Below are 14,798 nucleotides of genomic sequence, written 5' to 3'. Positions count from 1 at the left end.
TATCAATGAGTACCCACATGTTCAATTAATCACTCTGAGAGATTTTACAATTCTTTATGGACAAAATTTGTCAATTTTAAATAGTCCCACATGACTCGTTTTTAAAACATTATTCATGTGGCAGAAATATTTTTCATGAGGCGAGTTCGTTACTTTCCATACATGCACAAGAAACGTCTTAATCCACTTAAATGTACATGTACACCATTCCTGTCAGTGCCCCATGCGCCAATGTGTATACGGGGTTACTTTCATCAACCCAAATGATAAAGCAGCGGTGGACACGCCCCTGCGAGAGGAAGTATAGTTACCCCATTATTTGGGGGTTATATACATGTATATACCGCCTTTAATACAATCAAAAAGCAAACAGACAAACATACCAACAAACAAACATACAACAAACAAACAACCCTACAAACAATAAAAAAAATCTGTAACTGATAACGTATTACTTGTCGACGGATCATGTATCAACCGAAAACACATCTAAAAATTGACGGAAATGGATCAGAAGGTGTGAATGCAATGGACGGGAGGGAAGTGGAGTTCAGTGCCTTTAATTAACTGATGAGATTACGTTCCAATAAGCGACGGCGTCGCTGCTCAAAGTGGAACAAACTTGGTTAGGAATCAGTGAATTATTTTAGGGAGTTGGAATAATGTTCAAGTCGATCCCAACCAAGAGTTTAAATTTCATTTCCCTAAACGTAAGACCGAGACAATATTAGGAAATGTACCATAAATTTCAAATTGATATCGTGCCATGTGGAGTTAGTGTTATTTTACCAACAGTGATGTAGTGATCGAGAGTAGAAAAAACATAGCCAATGTCGGCTACACTTATTTTGATACAGGTACAACTTGCTTGGCACCTGCTCTTGAAGTGTCAAGGGGCGCAGAGGTGTGTTTAAATAGCGTGGTGCGTATAACTTGATGTCACTTTATGACCGTTATGAATACACTGTACTGGTTTTTTATCGGCCAAGAACGATCCCAGAAAGGGTGACAAAACGCATGCCACACTCACCGTTTTGACATCTAATAAGTTAATTGGCCTTGAATAGGCCCTATCGTGCGAACGAACGCTAGACGTCACTCGAGTCTTCAAAACCTCATATCCCACATCACAGAAGTCAATTCAATACCCCGGAAAGTGTTACAAATTCGTTCAGAACGTTTGGAATTTCTTTACGCCATTTGCGCAATGTTAAATGCCACCAACCGTATTTGCAAATACAAACACAAAAATTTATTCGTTACAGGACATCATAATCCTTTAATGTTCGTTCAGAAAAGAAAATCAATAGTTTGCAAAAGCACTGTAAGTACAGCTTGAATTAAGCCTGATTGAACCAAAACCTCAAGTGCCTGGCCCACCAATGACGCGGGTACCCATCTTCTCCAATTAGAATACCGTGAGACAATACAGCTTACTCAAAATGACACAAATTATTCTGTATCTTACCAAAAGAGGACGGCTTGCTTTTTTTTAACCCACCTTTCCCCATGCTGATTCATTATCGGTCAATTTGGAGTTGTTGGTTGATGTACTTTTCCGTCGCCAGGCATGCATTATCCGATAAAATTCGACCACACTGTCAGTCAGTCATACATTATCAGTTGATGATACCTTATTCGTTGGTTACTACATTATAAAAAAACACTGAAAAAGTTCCTAATGGGCCAGTGGTTTGCGAAAGCTTTAAACGCGCAAAGCGGCCGAACTTTGAATTTACTGCCAGATGGTGAGGTTTAGGTCTTTCTTATGTTGCATCATTAGGCCTATGAACCACCGAAGCGTATTGCTGCCAACGCGAAAAAAAATTATCTCGTTTAAATGACAAAGTTATCTCATTTAAACGAGATATCTAGATGTATCAGAGAAATATGGAAGGGATGCGTAGAACCGTGATCAGAATATCGACAAGAATATAATATGAAATCAGTGCTCTGAAATATGTGATTGCCGAGCTTGCGGTAACTGAGTACATTCTTCAGGGCAAGCAGATTCAGTTCAGAATGAACGCAGAAAAATCGACATGTATGTTGATTAAACGAGATAATAAGTCGTTTAAACGAGATGAAATATTTTTTCGCGTTAGCAGTAATACGCTTCCGGATTGACACATGCTAACAGCAGTGCTTGAAATCCCACTAAGCTGCTAAGCTTCAGTTAGGGACACCGGCCCAGGAAAGCATTGTGATTGGTTCAAAGTCCCTCGAAAAGTGCCACAGAAAGAGTGCATAGCGCCCTCAGGGTCTAACAAGTGAGGAAACAGTCAGGTAACCGCTGAGCTCTACAGCTCAGAAGAGCTTTCGTCAAGGTGCCCCACTGTCTTGTTCAGCAGGTGTTTTGTGGTAGAAACTCATGCAGTAATACCGTTTGCGTGAAAGTTCCGGGCATGTGTTGTCATGGTTGTGACTCACAAGTTCCAGCCAAACCCTCACTCGTCTGCCGAAGACATAGGTTTACACTGTGTATGCATGAATACCTTTGAAGTCCAATCTATTTCCGTCGGGAACGAACATTTTTCTGGGTGAGTGCAAAATACCGGAAAAACTTTAATGAAAACCTAAAACCAACCAACGTCCATGATGCAGGCTACATGACATTAACCCAGGTTAGGACCTTGACTTTGTCTAAATATGGTTTGAATCTCATGTGACGAGTGGCTCGAGATTGGAGACAACTTACACTTCGTTCTTTTGTTGGAATTGTCCATAATCGTGAAGATTTATTTGGGAACATGGTTTGCACAACTTGCTGCTTCTCTTGAATGTAAGAAAACTAACCTAACTGGCATCTCTCTCGGTTGATCTCATTGAAAAGTACACTTTAAATTAAACTTGAAAAAAATAATCAAAATGGAGATTTACATACTTTTCCTGACAAATGAGGGATTTCTGTTGCCATGATTTCAGTACAGAAGATAATGTTCATTCAGGATTTTGTGTTCTAATTCATTGTGAACTTGATATTTTTCAGTCAAAACTTTCCTGAGAAATCTGCTATTGGCATGATTGGCTTACCATCATGAACTTTAAGAATCTGCAAAGAATCACAGCAAAAATTACGATGGCAAAATATTCAAATTTACGGCAGATTTTGATCATGCAGAAATCGGTGTAATACAGGTTTCTGCCTTGGATGGCATCAGTTTAGGTCAGTTCATACTTTGTGTAGAGCTTGGGGAACACAAATTAGTGATGCCAGATGAAATATTTATGTTGTGAATTTGTAAAAGTTGATCAAATTTTAACTCAAGTAAATTTCACTACAAAGTTGTTGTGACATCAAATTCGCTTTGCTTTCGCATTTGCCTGAAGTCTGAACTGGCCTGCAGGCTCCAGACAGGCCTACGGTGTCCAATTTGCATTAGCACAGAAATGGAATGGGAGACATTCACAAGAACTATGGCCCTGTAAGCACTGATACTTTTTGCACAGTAAAAGCATGGAGGTAGGAAAACACTCAAGGTAACCAAAAAGTGTAAAACCATTTAGAGTTTAAAAACACTCAACATAAAACTAAAAAGGTGGAAACACTTGTAGAGAACCTGTGTGACCAGATATACAGAATTCACACTATCTGTGATATTTGGAATAATCTGAAAATTATTGTAAAACGTGGAATTCAGTAGTAGCCCATCTCAGTGGAATTAGGTGATGTGTTTTTAAAAAACACAGGGATGTAGTTCAACATGAAAGCACAGTAGTAATTAGTTACCCTTTTCCAACTTCAAATTAATGGTCATTCATAAACAAAAAGAACTTTTTTCCCCCCAAAGGACTTGCACATAAAAGGTAGACGCTATCTGTAGTAATTATTATCACTCTCCTGTTTTGAATTATCTCCATTTATGGATATCAAATGATGATGAGGTCGGTGACCAATTTTCACTTTTGCGCAGAATGTGCAGAATTGATGATACATGGACATTGTACTTTGCCAGCGGTTCAGGGAAGCATACAAATAACGGCATCTTGCAAGCACGAACATCAGTGAGAATATTCCTCTGAAATTGTACTGAATGACTTGATGTTTGGACCACTTTCTCAATCCTTCCAAGTCCTCCGGGCGATTTTGGAGGATTTTGGCTACATGGCAAAGTTGCATTGCTGATTGCGAAGGACACTTTGTCTCAAGATCAGAGGTTAGATCTTGTGTGTTTTTTTTTATGGTCAGCCATGCATAAATTCATGTCCACATCCTCCCTACTACTGCAGGATGCCGTTTACACTGCCTCGACATAATTAGAGGAATTGCCAGAGGATTTTGAAGGATTACACAGTGGGCACCCCTCTATAGAACATATTCAAGAAATATCAGAAGATTTTGGGTGACTGTATCCAATTTTTCCCTAGGGGCAGTTAGAGGATTTTGAAGGATTGAGGATGCATCCTTGCCAAAAGGACCTAGGCGGCTGGGGTTGAACCAAAATTGCACAAGCTTACGAAGTCTGCGTATATTGATAAATGCACAGGGTCATCATGTTGTGAACAGAGTTTGCCTTCGTGACTAATGATGTTTAAACAAGTGTAAAGTACCGGTAGGTAATCTGATAAAATAATCATAAGCAGTATGATTCCTCCATGTATCAGAGAAGTCAGTGGAAAACATAGTTGTTCAGAAGTGTCATACATCAAGTGTAAATAATGGACAAATCTTGAAGTCAAAGAATTATTGGACACTGTGACGGTTCAACCAATCCAAGCTTGTTTCTAGTTTTTTTTCTTTAGAGACCTATTACTGTTGCTGTGTGTACTTCTTGCGTGTGGTCTTTCATGATATATTTGAATTCCTACTAGCTCCATGTATCATTTGACTGTAGCTGAGGGTATCTGCCTCGTCGTTGGTTGAAAAGAGCCATGATGGTCAGGTATACCAGAGGTGGATCTACATGTAGCTTTCAGGAAACCGGGGGAGGGGGGAATTGATGGGTGTACTGAAGGGATGCCCTGCTAAGGGGGTCTGAAAGCATCATGCATTGTTCCCTGATGAAAAGAAAACTTCAAAACTTACGATATTAATTTCCCCTCAAATCTAAGAGCATGGATGTAATTGCTTAACTATAGGTGGATAGATGAACGGCACAATCCTTGTCCAGGACTTTTCTGGTGCTCATTTTCTGTCATTTCACTGGTACATGTAGTTCCATTTAGTCCGAGGCTGAAGGGGGGGTTGCAACCCCCCTTTAGATCTGCCTCTGAGAACTCATTTCGTTGGTCGTGACGCAACCGTAACACGTGCATTTCATAGTTGTTTGTGAACCAGCGGAGTGCAGTTCCTACCAAAGGAGCCTCCATTGCTAGGGAAAGTGCACCTTCTCTTGGTCCAGCTCGAGGCTTACTGGATTGTTTGTAGAAAAAGGTGCCGTATTTATTTTGAATTTGTTGGCACTGTAAGATGCATTGGTCCAATTTTTTTGGGCATGTGCCAGCATTTTTGTTGAGGTAGCATTCATCTGACATGACCCAGGTTACCAAACCTTACAGCCCCCCCCCAAAAAAAACCCACCCAGAACCATTACTGAGTTCCTATGTCTACAGTCTGCTAAAGTCATCAGCTTTTACAGTTGTTTCTATATATAGGTCTGAGAGGTCAAGGATAACCCCAAGAAAGTTGTTAGTAAACAAATTTGTTGAAAAAATGTCAACAGTCTGTAAAAAAATACACTAAATCCGCTTTCATTAATACTGAAGTAACGTTGGTTTTTCTATTCCCTTGTTTGTGTTCTTCATTGTAATTTTTTTTTCAAATCCCTAGACACATTTCAACTTGCCAGACTTTGCAGTTTTGCTTGCAGTAAGCATAAACCCACTGAAGACCTTTGGCAAAGCCATTACCACACGTAGATGTCTGTACTTGTGATAAAAGTTGTTGAAGAGAGTTTATGGGTAGGAGTTGATGCTGCTGGCTACACACATCTGTACTTTCATTCACTGCGCTTGTCCACTGAGTTAAAATGTGACCCGCTCTGCAAAAAAGGGTTACAAATCAGGCAGTGTCAAAACGCGTAATGGCCTGTTCTGTTTGGAGAGGGCAAAATTTCTTCAAAAACGTGATTTTGTGTTTTTTCCTTCAATACTTTCTATAATATTTGTATTTTCAGAATGACTACAAACATGGATACTGATGAATAAAGTATTGTGTTTTGAAGCGCTACATTCCATGAGCTTTTTCTCAAAAAGTGAATCCGAAAATGTGGATATATTATAGACAAATGTCTGTATGTCTGGAGAACGCAGCGCACTACGGGGGGGTTATTCAGCCATATCAAAAACTCATAACCTGAATCTGGCAATTTACGACCCATTTTTCTAGAGCCGGTCACGAATGGCAAGAAGTCAGGGTTAGAATAGAATAGAAGATACTATAGCATGTGGGTGGTTTGACAGGCCTCGCTTTTGTTTGATAAAAAATGTACAGGACACTTACATGTACATAGTAATTGCATCTGGTGTATCCTCTCAAAACCCCTGCAGGTGCCTGCTAATCAGTGTTTATCCAAGGGCTTACATTTGTTACAATTTGCACAGCCATCTGTGCTTATCAGTTAAGCAGCATCTATCAACATGTATTAAGACTTTAGTGCTGCATTAGTTTGACCATGGAGGTAGTCTTTGTGCAATGGTGTTGTTGAGGTTACATAACCCACAGGCTTTAACAAGGATGACAACTCCCATCCATGTTTGTACCTGTCTGCGTGCACATGGTGTACAGTACATGTACATGTATAGTATATTATGTCATGCCCTAATACAGCACTGCGGGCCTGGGTGCAATGGAAACTACTGGTTGTTTGCGTCACCCCTTCTTTCCCGGATTTGTGACTAATGCATGAATCAGTTCATTCAGATTGTAAGCATTGATTGACTATCATAACGCTGTTCTCCTACATGAAACAGTAGTACGTACGGGCAGGCAAGGACGTCTAGTATTCAGTAACAAGAACTTTGAGAAAAGTTGTTAACTGCGGTGGACTTATAAAGTGCTGAATGGGATTGTACGGTGTGTATTTGTACAAGACCATTCTACATGTAGCAGACGTTTGGCTACAAGAGATATCAAACAGGTGCACATGTATTGTAAGTTTGTTTGGAAAGAGTTCCATGTGTGGACAACTCAAATTTCCCCTTAAAACATTACAACAGCCGTCAGAAAGTAATAACATGTCCTAGAAAGTGAAATTTAGCTAATAGAAAAATTCTAAAGAATTTACTAAGAAAACTCTGTTTTTTTTCAGCCAAGTCCCGTAGCTTTGTGCACAGGGCCTCAAATGTTGTCCATATATGGAACTTTTTGCGTTTGTTTTCATGTGCTGTACTTAAGTCAGTTACATGTAAGTAGCTTAAAATAGGGAATGTTTACAATGTATGCCGCTTTATTATCTAATGACCTTTTCAGAAGTAAGTCTTCTTGTAGGGGAAGGAACAGGGAATGAGTGTGATGGAAGGTGAGGAGTATACATCTTGAAGGCGTTACGTTCTTTGCCTTGGAGGATTGGGAATATTAGGCCTTAGTGGCCCTGACTTCCACATCAGGCTCCCTCCTAGAGTTGGCATCGGCTCAAAATTTACCAGATTAAAAAGGACTTGGACAATCTTGGACAAGTGCTTGGGGACTTTTTTTTTTAAAAACTCCATTCAATTTTTTTTGTACTGACAATTGGAAATTCAACCGAGAAGGAGTGCACTCTCACAGACTTCACTTCAACACCTTACAAAGTTACAGCCCACAAGTTTAGTGGCTCTAGACCTTTCAGTGGCCGAACTTGTGACTGTTGCAGACGCTTGGCCAGTCTCCCATGAAGTTGCACAAATGTCAGACAAACAAGGAGGAAGTCTTGCAACTTTTTGGGGCCGAAAATAATCCAGGATCTGAATACTACATGTATATGTATATTTTCAGTGATTTTGAAAGCTATTCACAGACAACTGCTGATGTCATGCTGTTTTACGTCATCGATCTACTTATGTCCTGCTCCTTGTTCTTTCTGCTGTTTATTTCCCCTAAATGTGTCAAGTGTTGTAATGGAAAAAGAGGAACTCTCTGATTTTTGCTGACAATAGTAATCGCCAGTGTAATGACCATACATGTACATGGCTGGTTTGTAGGCAGCGACCCTCTTCTCTGGTGACCCATTCATCGGAACCAGTCGGGTGGTTCCAAAGATTGAAAAAAAAAAAGGTAGAGGCTGAGTCACCGTACCGTGAGCAAGGCGCGGAGAAGGATAAACAGTGGTTATTGTGCCGCAGTCATATTGTGGTACCGTACTTGCTGGAAAGGAGTGATTTCGCCGTGGCTTTTTATGGGGGTTGGGTGCATTTAAAGGTGCGCGCTAGCTCTAATTGATTTATTTGGAATGGATTGAGTTGGCACAGGCATGCCGTACTTGCATCCACACCAGTGTTGTAGTCCAGTACTTTTCAAGTACCACACTTACTGTCAAATATTGACCTGGTTAGGAGGGGAAAAAGCTAAGAACATTGATATTTGATGGTTAATGCACAAAGGTAGGATTGCAACAGAAATTTGAGACTTCAGACTCCCCTGTTAAGTTTTAAATAAATTTAAGTTTTCAGAAGAAAAGTACTAGGAAAGTACTCGGCCGTGTACCACACTTCAATTTTGCTGTAAAAACTTAATTTTCACGAAAAAGTGATGGTCTGATGAGGTCAGATTATTTTGTGATCTTACTGTTTGCATTTGCCATTGAATATGTTCTTCAGCCTTTTCCATCACAACCAGATCTTGACAGAGAATTTGGTACTTGAAAAGTACTTGACTACAACACGGATCTGCTCTTGGTTTTTTAGTGCTTTATAAAATTATCCAGTTGCAGTTAAATGCTTTTACTGGCAACTTGCTTGCCACAAATTAATGGTTACACTTGCCCATTTTGGTCTAGCAAGAATGTACATGTTTTTTTTTTGTTCTCGAGTCTCTCTGACAGCTTTTTTTTATCAGCACCTAGGAAAAAAAAGAGTCCACAAAATCCTGCCTCCTCAGAGAAAACTTTATAATTTCAAGTACACATTTATGTGTGTACACAACACATTGGCAGGTACGTGTAATTGTGTGGTGGGTGGGGGGGGGGGAAGCGTAGCCCACCAAGTAATAGACAATGTGCCGTGTGATACTTTGCGGCTTGAGATGAGTCTACAGTATGAAAGTAGCCAGCACATTACCCAAGAGTAAACTGCAGTTTCAAACTGCACCTGAGTAATACGGACACCACCCAACTCTATTTTAAAATGTATGAATCGGTGTCTCCAGTATACTGTTGATATTTGTACACAGTTGGTCAGCTTTTGATTAATTAAGGATCAAAGTTGGTGCCATGCTACCAAAAGACGCAATGCTTACACTTGGCACAAAGTCAGCAGCCTGTCTACGTGCCTGCCTTTAATCACATGTGATCAAATGTTCTACATTTTTCTTTTACAGAAAGTTATGTGTACGCGTACATTGCATTACTACCATAACGTTGACCAGTGGTAAATTACTCTAACAAGTATGTACATGCTTAAACACTTTGGAACCTCAGCTCTTGTTTCCCCTTTAATACATACATTTCAGGGTGAATGAACGATGCCCAAGTGTACAGTCATGTACAGGTACATGTAAGTTATTGTCATTGCTTTCCCGGCATTCTTTATTGGCCTGGCATATCACACAAAAGCAGTCTGATAAGCAGTTGTTCACAAACACCAGTGGGTCGGCTACATGTATATAAAGGACGGTCAGACTTGCAGCAGCTCTCAGAAGGGAACAGAACATAGGAGGTAACCGGCCACTGTGCACTGTGCTGCAGTAGCGGATCTTCAATGCAGCTAGCCAGCATCATTGTTCCATGGTTGGCGAGCTTGACAGTTGGGGGTACACAAACTCTTGACACCAGTCACTGTATCTCCCACTGCTGGCGAGAAAAAGCTGTTGGTGTCTGCTGGTAACTCTTGGGATGATATGTTATGAAGTTGCAGAGTTGTGTGGCTGGAGAGGACAGCAAATAGCAAAAAGTAGCTACAGGGTTGTCACTTTTGGAGACAGGAGAACTTCCATCCTGAATGACTGAAAAACTCAAGCGATTCGAACTGGCATTGTGTTCCAGACTTGCTTTCTGCGGATTGATAAGTGTGCATGCTGGTGACCAAACCTTTGCTTCGTAAGCAAATAATAATGCCTCTTTCGGTGATGTGTGTATACACTTACATGTATGGATATCTGTGATTGGAACTTGAAAAAATTGGGTTTGTTAATCTCTGTCCAACTGAAACTGTCATTTCTGAGCGTGCTTGTCGAGAAGTTACATTGAAACTGACCTATAGGAAAAATTGAAAGTTTCTGTCGCATACCAGAGAGATAGTTAACACTGTGTGTTTGCTTGATTTACTCATGTTTACTATGCCATGGACGGAAAGCAAGGAGGTTTTCATTGAGCCTTGGCCAGGCAAGTTGGATTTTGTAATCATCCCCACCGTCTGGAACCTCAGCAGCAAACATGCGGAAAGTGTTGTTCGACGGCATAAATGCTCGTAAGTGATGCATGAGTTCATCAGTTATGTCATTAGTTGTTTTGGCTGCACTTCAAAAACAATTGCATGAAATTGCTCGTATTGAAGTTTGGAGGCCACAGTGATACAGTGTAATTACGGTAGCATGCCCGATAGAAAAGGTACATGTACAATATTCACAGTTAGTCATGGTCGATTGGTTTCTTGTCAACAAGCTCCTTGTGCATCACGGACGGACGGGATAATTTTGTTCTGAAGGCTATGAGGTTTTTTTTTCTCATGGGACAGGCCTTGGAAGTCTGATCCGGCAGGGGATTAAACAGTCTGAGACTTGTGTGAACCAACGTTTTTCACTGTCACAATTGTCATCACATGTGCAGTTACGAGTATATCAAGTACACATGTTCATGTTTAGAGGAAATTTTGAAAGTTTTTGGTGCAGAATTTGCCCTTGACTCATGTAGCATTGAATCCCAACTATAAACCTGATAAATTGAAATTGTGGAGTCCTCCACTGTCCCTTAGGCAATGCATGTGCATGTATGTATTTATGGATTTTTTTTTGCACACTGTGGGCAATGTTGATACCAAATTGATCATACCAGGATTGGAAATGGATATTACGTGCTTTAAATCTGCATCACAGATGTCAGTACATCTGGTTGGGCAGACAGCAAACAAGGTATCATGTTGGAGAGCTACATACATGTAGGAAGTACCATGTGCTGCCTGAAGGATGTCAGTGGTGTTTGGGTTAAGTTAATGAGCTTAACCCCAACCTTCCCCAACCACACAGAATTATACAGTAGTAAAGTGTTCAATTCTGTGGGGATACGTCTGGTAGGCCCATAACAGCTGGCTTTTGCATTGGGTTTGGCATACCTCAGAAAAACTCCAAGTCCAACAGCCTCTGTGCACAAAGTCCCATGTGGGTGTTTAACTTTGTGTGAATGGGGAAGGTTAGGTCCAGCAACTCTTGAGCAATTAGGGTTAAAGAAAGAAACCTTGCACCAGCTTACAGACATTGAAATAGAACTCAGAATTTTTGCCAAATTTGGATCTTTTGTGTAATCTTTTGCCCTTCAGTGTTACTTTGCACTCAAACAAAATCGTCTCGCCAACTCCAGTATATTATTTACTGGTAGACACAAAACAACAGAGGCACCGTGGTGATCTGCACGTGATCTGTACATGATGTGTATACTACATGTGCATTTGTCGTATGTGGTGTTTTCAGTAAGTTCTTTGCTCATGTGTCTCCCACAGCACATGTTGGCTAAGCATGTGAAACGTCATGTTAAAACATCTTAAACTAGATTCTGACTATTATTAGTTGGGGTCAATGTTCACTTCCAGTTTCACCTCTGGACCCTCCCTTTAAGTTTAACCATGGAGGATGCTTTAACTGTGCTGTTAACATAACGGAAGTACTGTACGACATGTTAGCAATGGATAGGTCTTGGATTGTCCAATCTCCTGGCAGTGTGGGAGGAAACGAAGGAATCAAGGTGTTATCTCCCGATCCAGACTTGACGACCCAGCCCACGGGGGCTTGAGGCAAGATTAGAAGGTTTTTTTTTTCTTTGCGGGTGATCCCCAGAATCACGAGGTTGGCATTAAGGGGCCGGAACTTCTCTCTCTCTGTTTTGCGCAAGCGAGGCCAGAAACAGCCCAAGCGGTTCCTGTCTGAGGGGATGAACAGGAGGTAATCGGAGGGTAATTTCCTTCCTCCATGACTTCCACGGCAAAATATGCGGGCTTGGGGTTTTTCACTTCAAGCGGCTGAGCACTCTAAATGCTATCTGTCAAACCTTTGCTAGATTTCTCTCTCTCTCTCTCTCTCTTTGGATGGGGGACAAAAACTGCCATAGAAGTTCTTTCTGTTTTGGTTCGCTTTGTGTACGATGAAATCTTTGAGCTCTTGCATCTGGTCCTGGTTGGGGTACAGGCAGTTAAATCTTGTGAAATGTACATGTACAATGTACATGTATTTGAACATTGCACCTGTTTTGTGGAGGTTGCCTAGTACATGGTGTTTGCTGAACTCAAAGTGTGTATGTGTACATGTAGTTTGTTTATGATTTTATTTTGTTTTGGGGACTTACAATATAGGACTCGTTGAGCAGAAGGGCAAATTTCAGCTTAGCGTAAAAAGACCTGTTTTTCTCTTTGAAGTGCCTGAACCGAAAAGGCCATCTTGGTAATGAACTTACCCAGTTTCCTGTATTCCATGAGTACTCTATATGAGTGTGGACAGAAACTAGAACTGTGTTACAACTGCTGGATGAAAGAAGCTGCATTTGATTTTGAATGACTTGAGGCTGATTCCCCTTCACCAGTTGTTTTTGTTTCAATTTTTCACATTTTTTTCCCTCGTCAACAAAATTTTTCGGTGATTTTTCTCAGCAGTACAATACATGATTTTTACACTTGACTTGTACTCGTATATATCAAATTATCAACCCTGATCTACAATGCCCACTATGCATGTACGTGTACTGAAAGGGATTCACTGTCGTCATCATACTGTGTGGTGTGTTAAGATCGGGGTATCCATACATGTACGTATTTGGTTGAAATAATCTCATTAAAAATTCATTTTAGTAGCATTGCCTCTTGTCGTTCACTTACTCAGACTGGATTTTGCTACTTTTTGTGTATTACTGTGTTTTTATTTCACAGTAACTTTAATTTTAAAAGTAACTTGTAGCCAAAGGGTCACAAACATTTTATTGTACAGAGAATAGGGGCCTACGATTGACATGTCGCAAAATGTGTGTAAAACCTTGTAAATAACATTTGAAAAAACACTAAAATGCATCATAAAAACAGCACTGAAGGATATTGAAACTCACACTGTCACACACACAAACATCATACAAAATATTTGTGGACCACTGAAGTCTTTGAACAGTTCTACAGGCCTCATAAAAACACTGACAAAAGTGCAAAGATTGTTTGCATGGGCAGTCAGAAAAGCACCTACATTTACTGTCAACACTTGATCCCTGTGGCTATAACCTAACCGACATGTAGCTTATACTTCATATTGATCATTGTGCCTGTCTTCTGAATAGAAACCAGAACTTGCTTACATGTGCACATATGTACCAATATACAGTGTACAATGTCTTTAGGCCCACTGAATATGTACTGTAGGTGCCTGGTTGTGATTTCAGATTTAAACCAGAAGCTTTTGCACGTGTAAACATCTACAGCTTGACCTATGGTACATGTATTGTACAAACGTACTTCCTTGAGCAAAACAGTAGGTTCTGGTGTGGGATTTCCATTTGCATGTACATGAATACCATATGCATGAATTTTGCTCTTATTACATGTACATGTATGGTACATGTTTATTTTACACCTGCATGATGAAATTTTGCACATGTCCTCCCAGATTGCTAGCTCATCAAACGTGGAAAATCAGATCCATTAATTGTTACAACTTAATTTTAACTCCCTGGTGTCTTTTTACTAGGCACTGGGTCAAAACCACCAAAATCCAGCACTGTCTGTGCAGTCCATGTTGCTTGCTAAAAAGATGACCACTGGCATGATGGTCTTTGTTGATGGACCTGCATATTACGTAGTACATATGGCTTGCATGACATCATCAGTTTTGTTGCCATGACAGCATGATACTGAATGCCCTGGCAGTGCTTCAGGCTTCCTAGACCAAGTCCATCATAATCCATCGACATTTGGTCACCTCAGGCCTTCTGGACCGAGTCCATCAAAACCCACCAAAAATTATGGATTCTGAAGGATTTGGGATGGCTAGAGTTAAGGAATCTTAGTCAGTGGCCTTTTGCCAAACTAAAAGTTGCCTCCTGTGGCTTCAACACGAGCTTCACCCTCCATTTCCAACCGTTGCCATTGGAACCACAGGAAGATTGCTAGATGCCTCTGCAACAGAAAATGGAGCTGCATTGAGCTCCAGGTTCTCAAGCTCAGGGGACTATGAATCCAAGAAACTAGAGCCACAAGCCAGACAGGGCGATGAAGTCAACTGTTTTGACCTGCAGGCCATGCAATAAGAAGGAACTTCCCTCCCACAATCTGGCATTTCCTGTAAAGTTCAACGAATGGAGGGACGAGCCTACACCGCATGAGTACAGTGTGCTGCCGTCTCGTTTACGGTACACACCCATTTCCTTGGAATGGCTTGTTGATTACATTTTACCTGTACTGTGTACCTGTGACAAACCACAGAATTGGGGTTCTCCCCACTTCGCCCCTTTGGCCATGAAGAAAAATAAGTCTTGTTTGGA

At 40.7% G+C, this 14,798-nt stretch overlaps 1 protein-coding gene across 6 annotated transcripts in view; it reads left to right on the top strand.

Moving 5' to 3' along the window:
- The first annotated feature begins 2,347 nt into the window (after nt 1-2,347).
- Nucleotides 2,348-14,798, top strand: part of myo16 (myosin XVI) — a 57,028-nt gene continuing 44,577 nt past the window's right edge. Inside the window, exons 1-2 of one of the 6 annotated variants that reach the window (XM_022237809.2) lie at nt 2,348-2,540; nt 10,429-10,542. In XM_022237809.2, coding sequence (XP_022093501.2) covers nt 10,509-10,542 — 34 coding nt within the window. In that variant the 5' untranslated portion in view covers nt 2,348-2,540; nt 10,429-10,508. Of the gene's footprint in view, nt 2,541-6,866; nt 7,080-9,608; nt 10,543-14,798 lie in introns of those variants that run through there. The other 5 variants (XM_022237807.2, XM_022237808.2, XM_022237812.2 and 2 more) reach the window with 5 other exon arrangements.

This window comes from Acanthaster planci, linkage group LG14 (genome assembly GCF_054643075.1).
Source record: "Acanthaster planci isolate LZ-2023a linkage group LG14, COTS_SCS, whole genome shotgun sequence".
Classification (NCBI taxonomy): domain Eukaryota; kingdom Metazoa; phylum Echinodermata; class Asteroidea; order Valvatida; family Acanthasteridae; genus Acanthaster; species Acanthaster planci.
The sequence above is the reverse complement of the archived record's forward strand: the minus strand, read 5'-3'. Positions and strand labels throughout refer to the sequence as shown.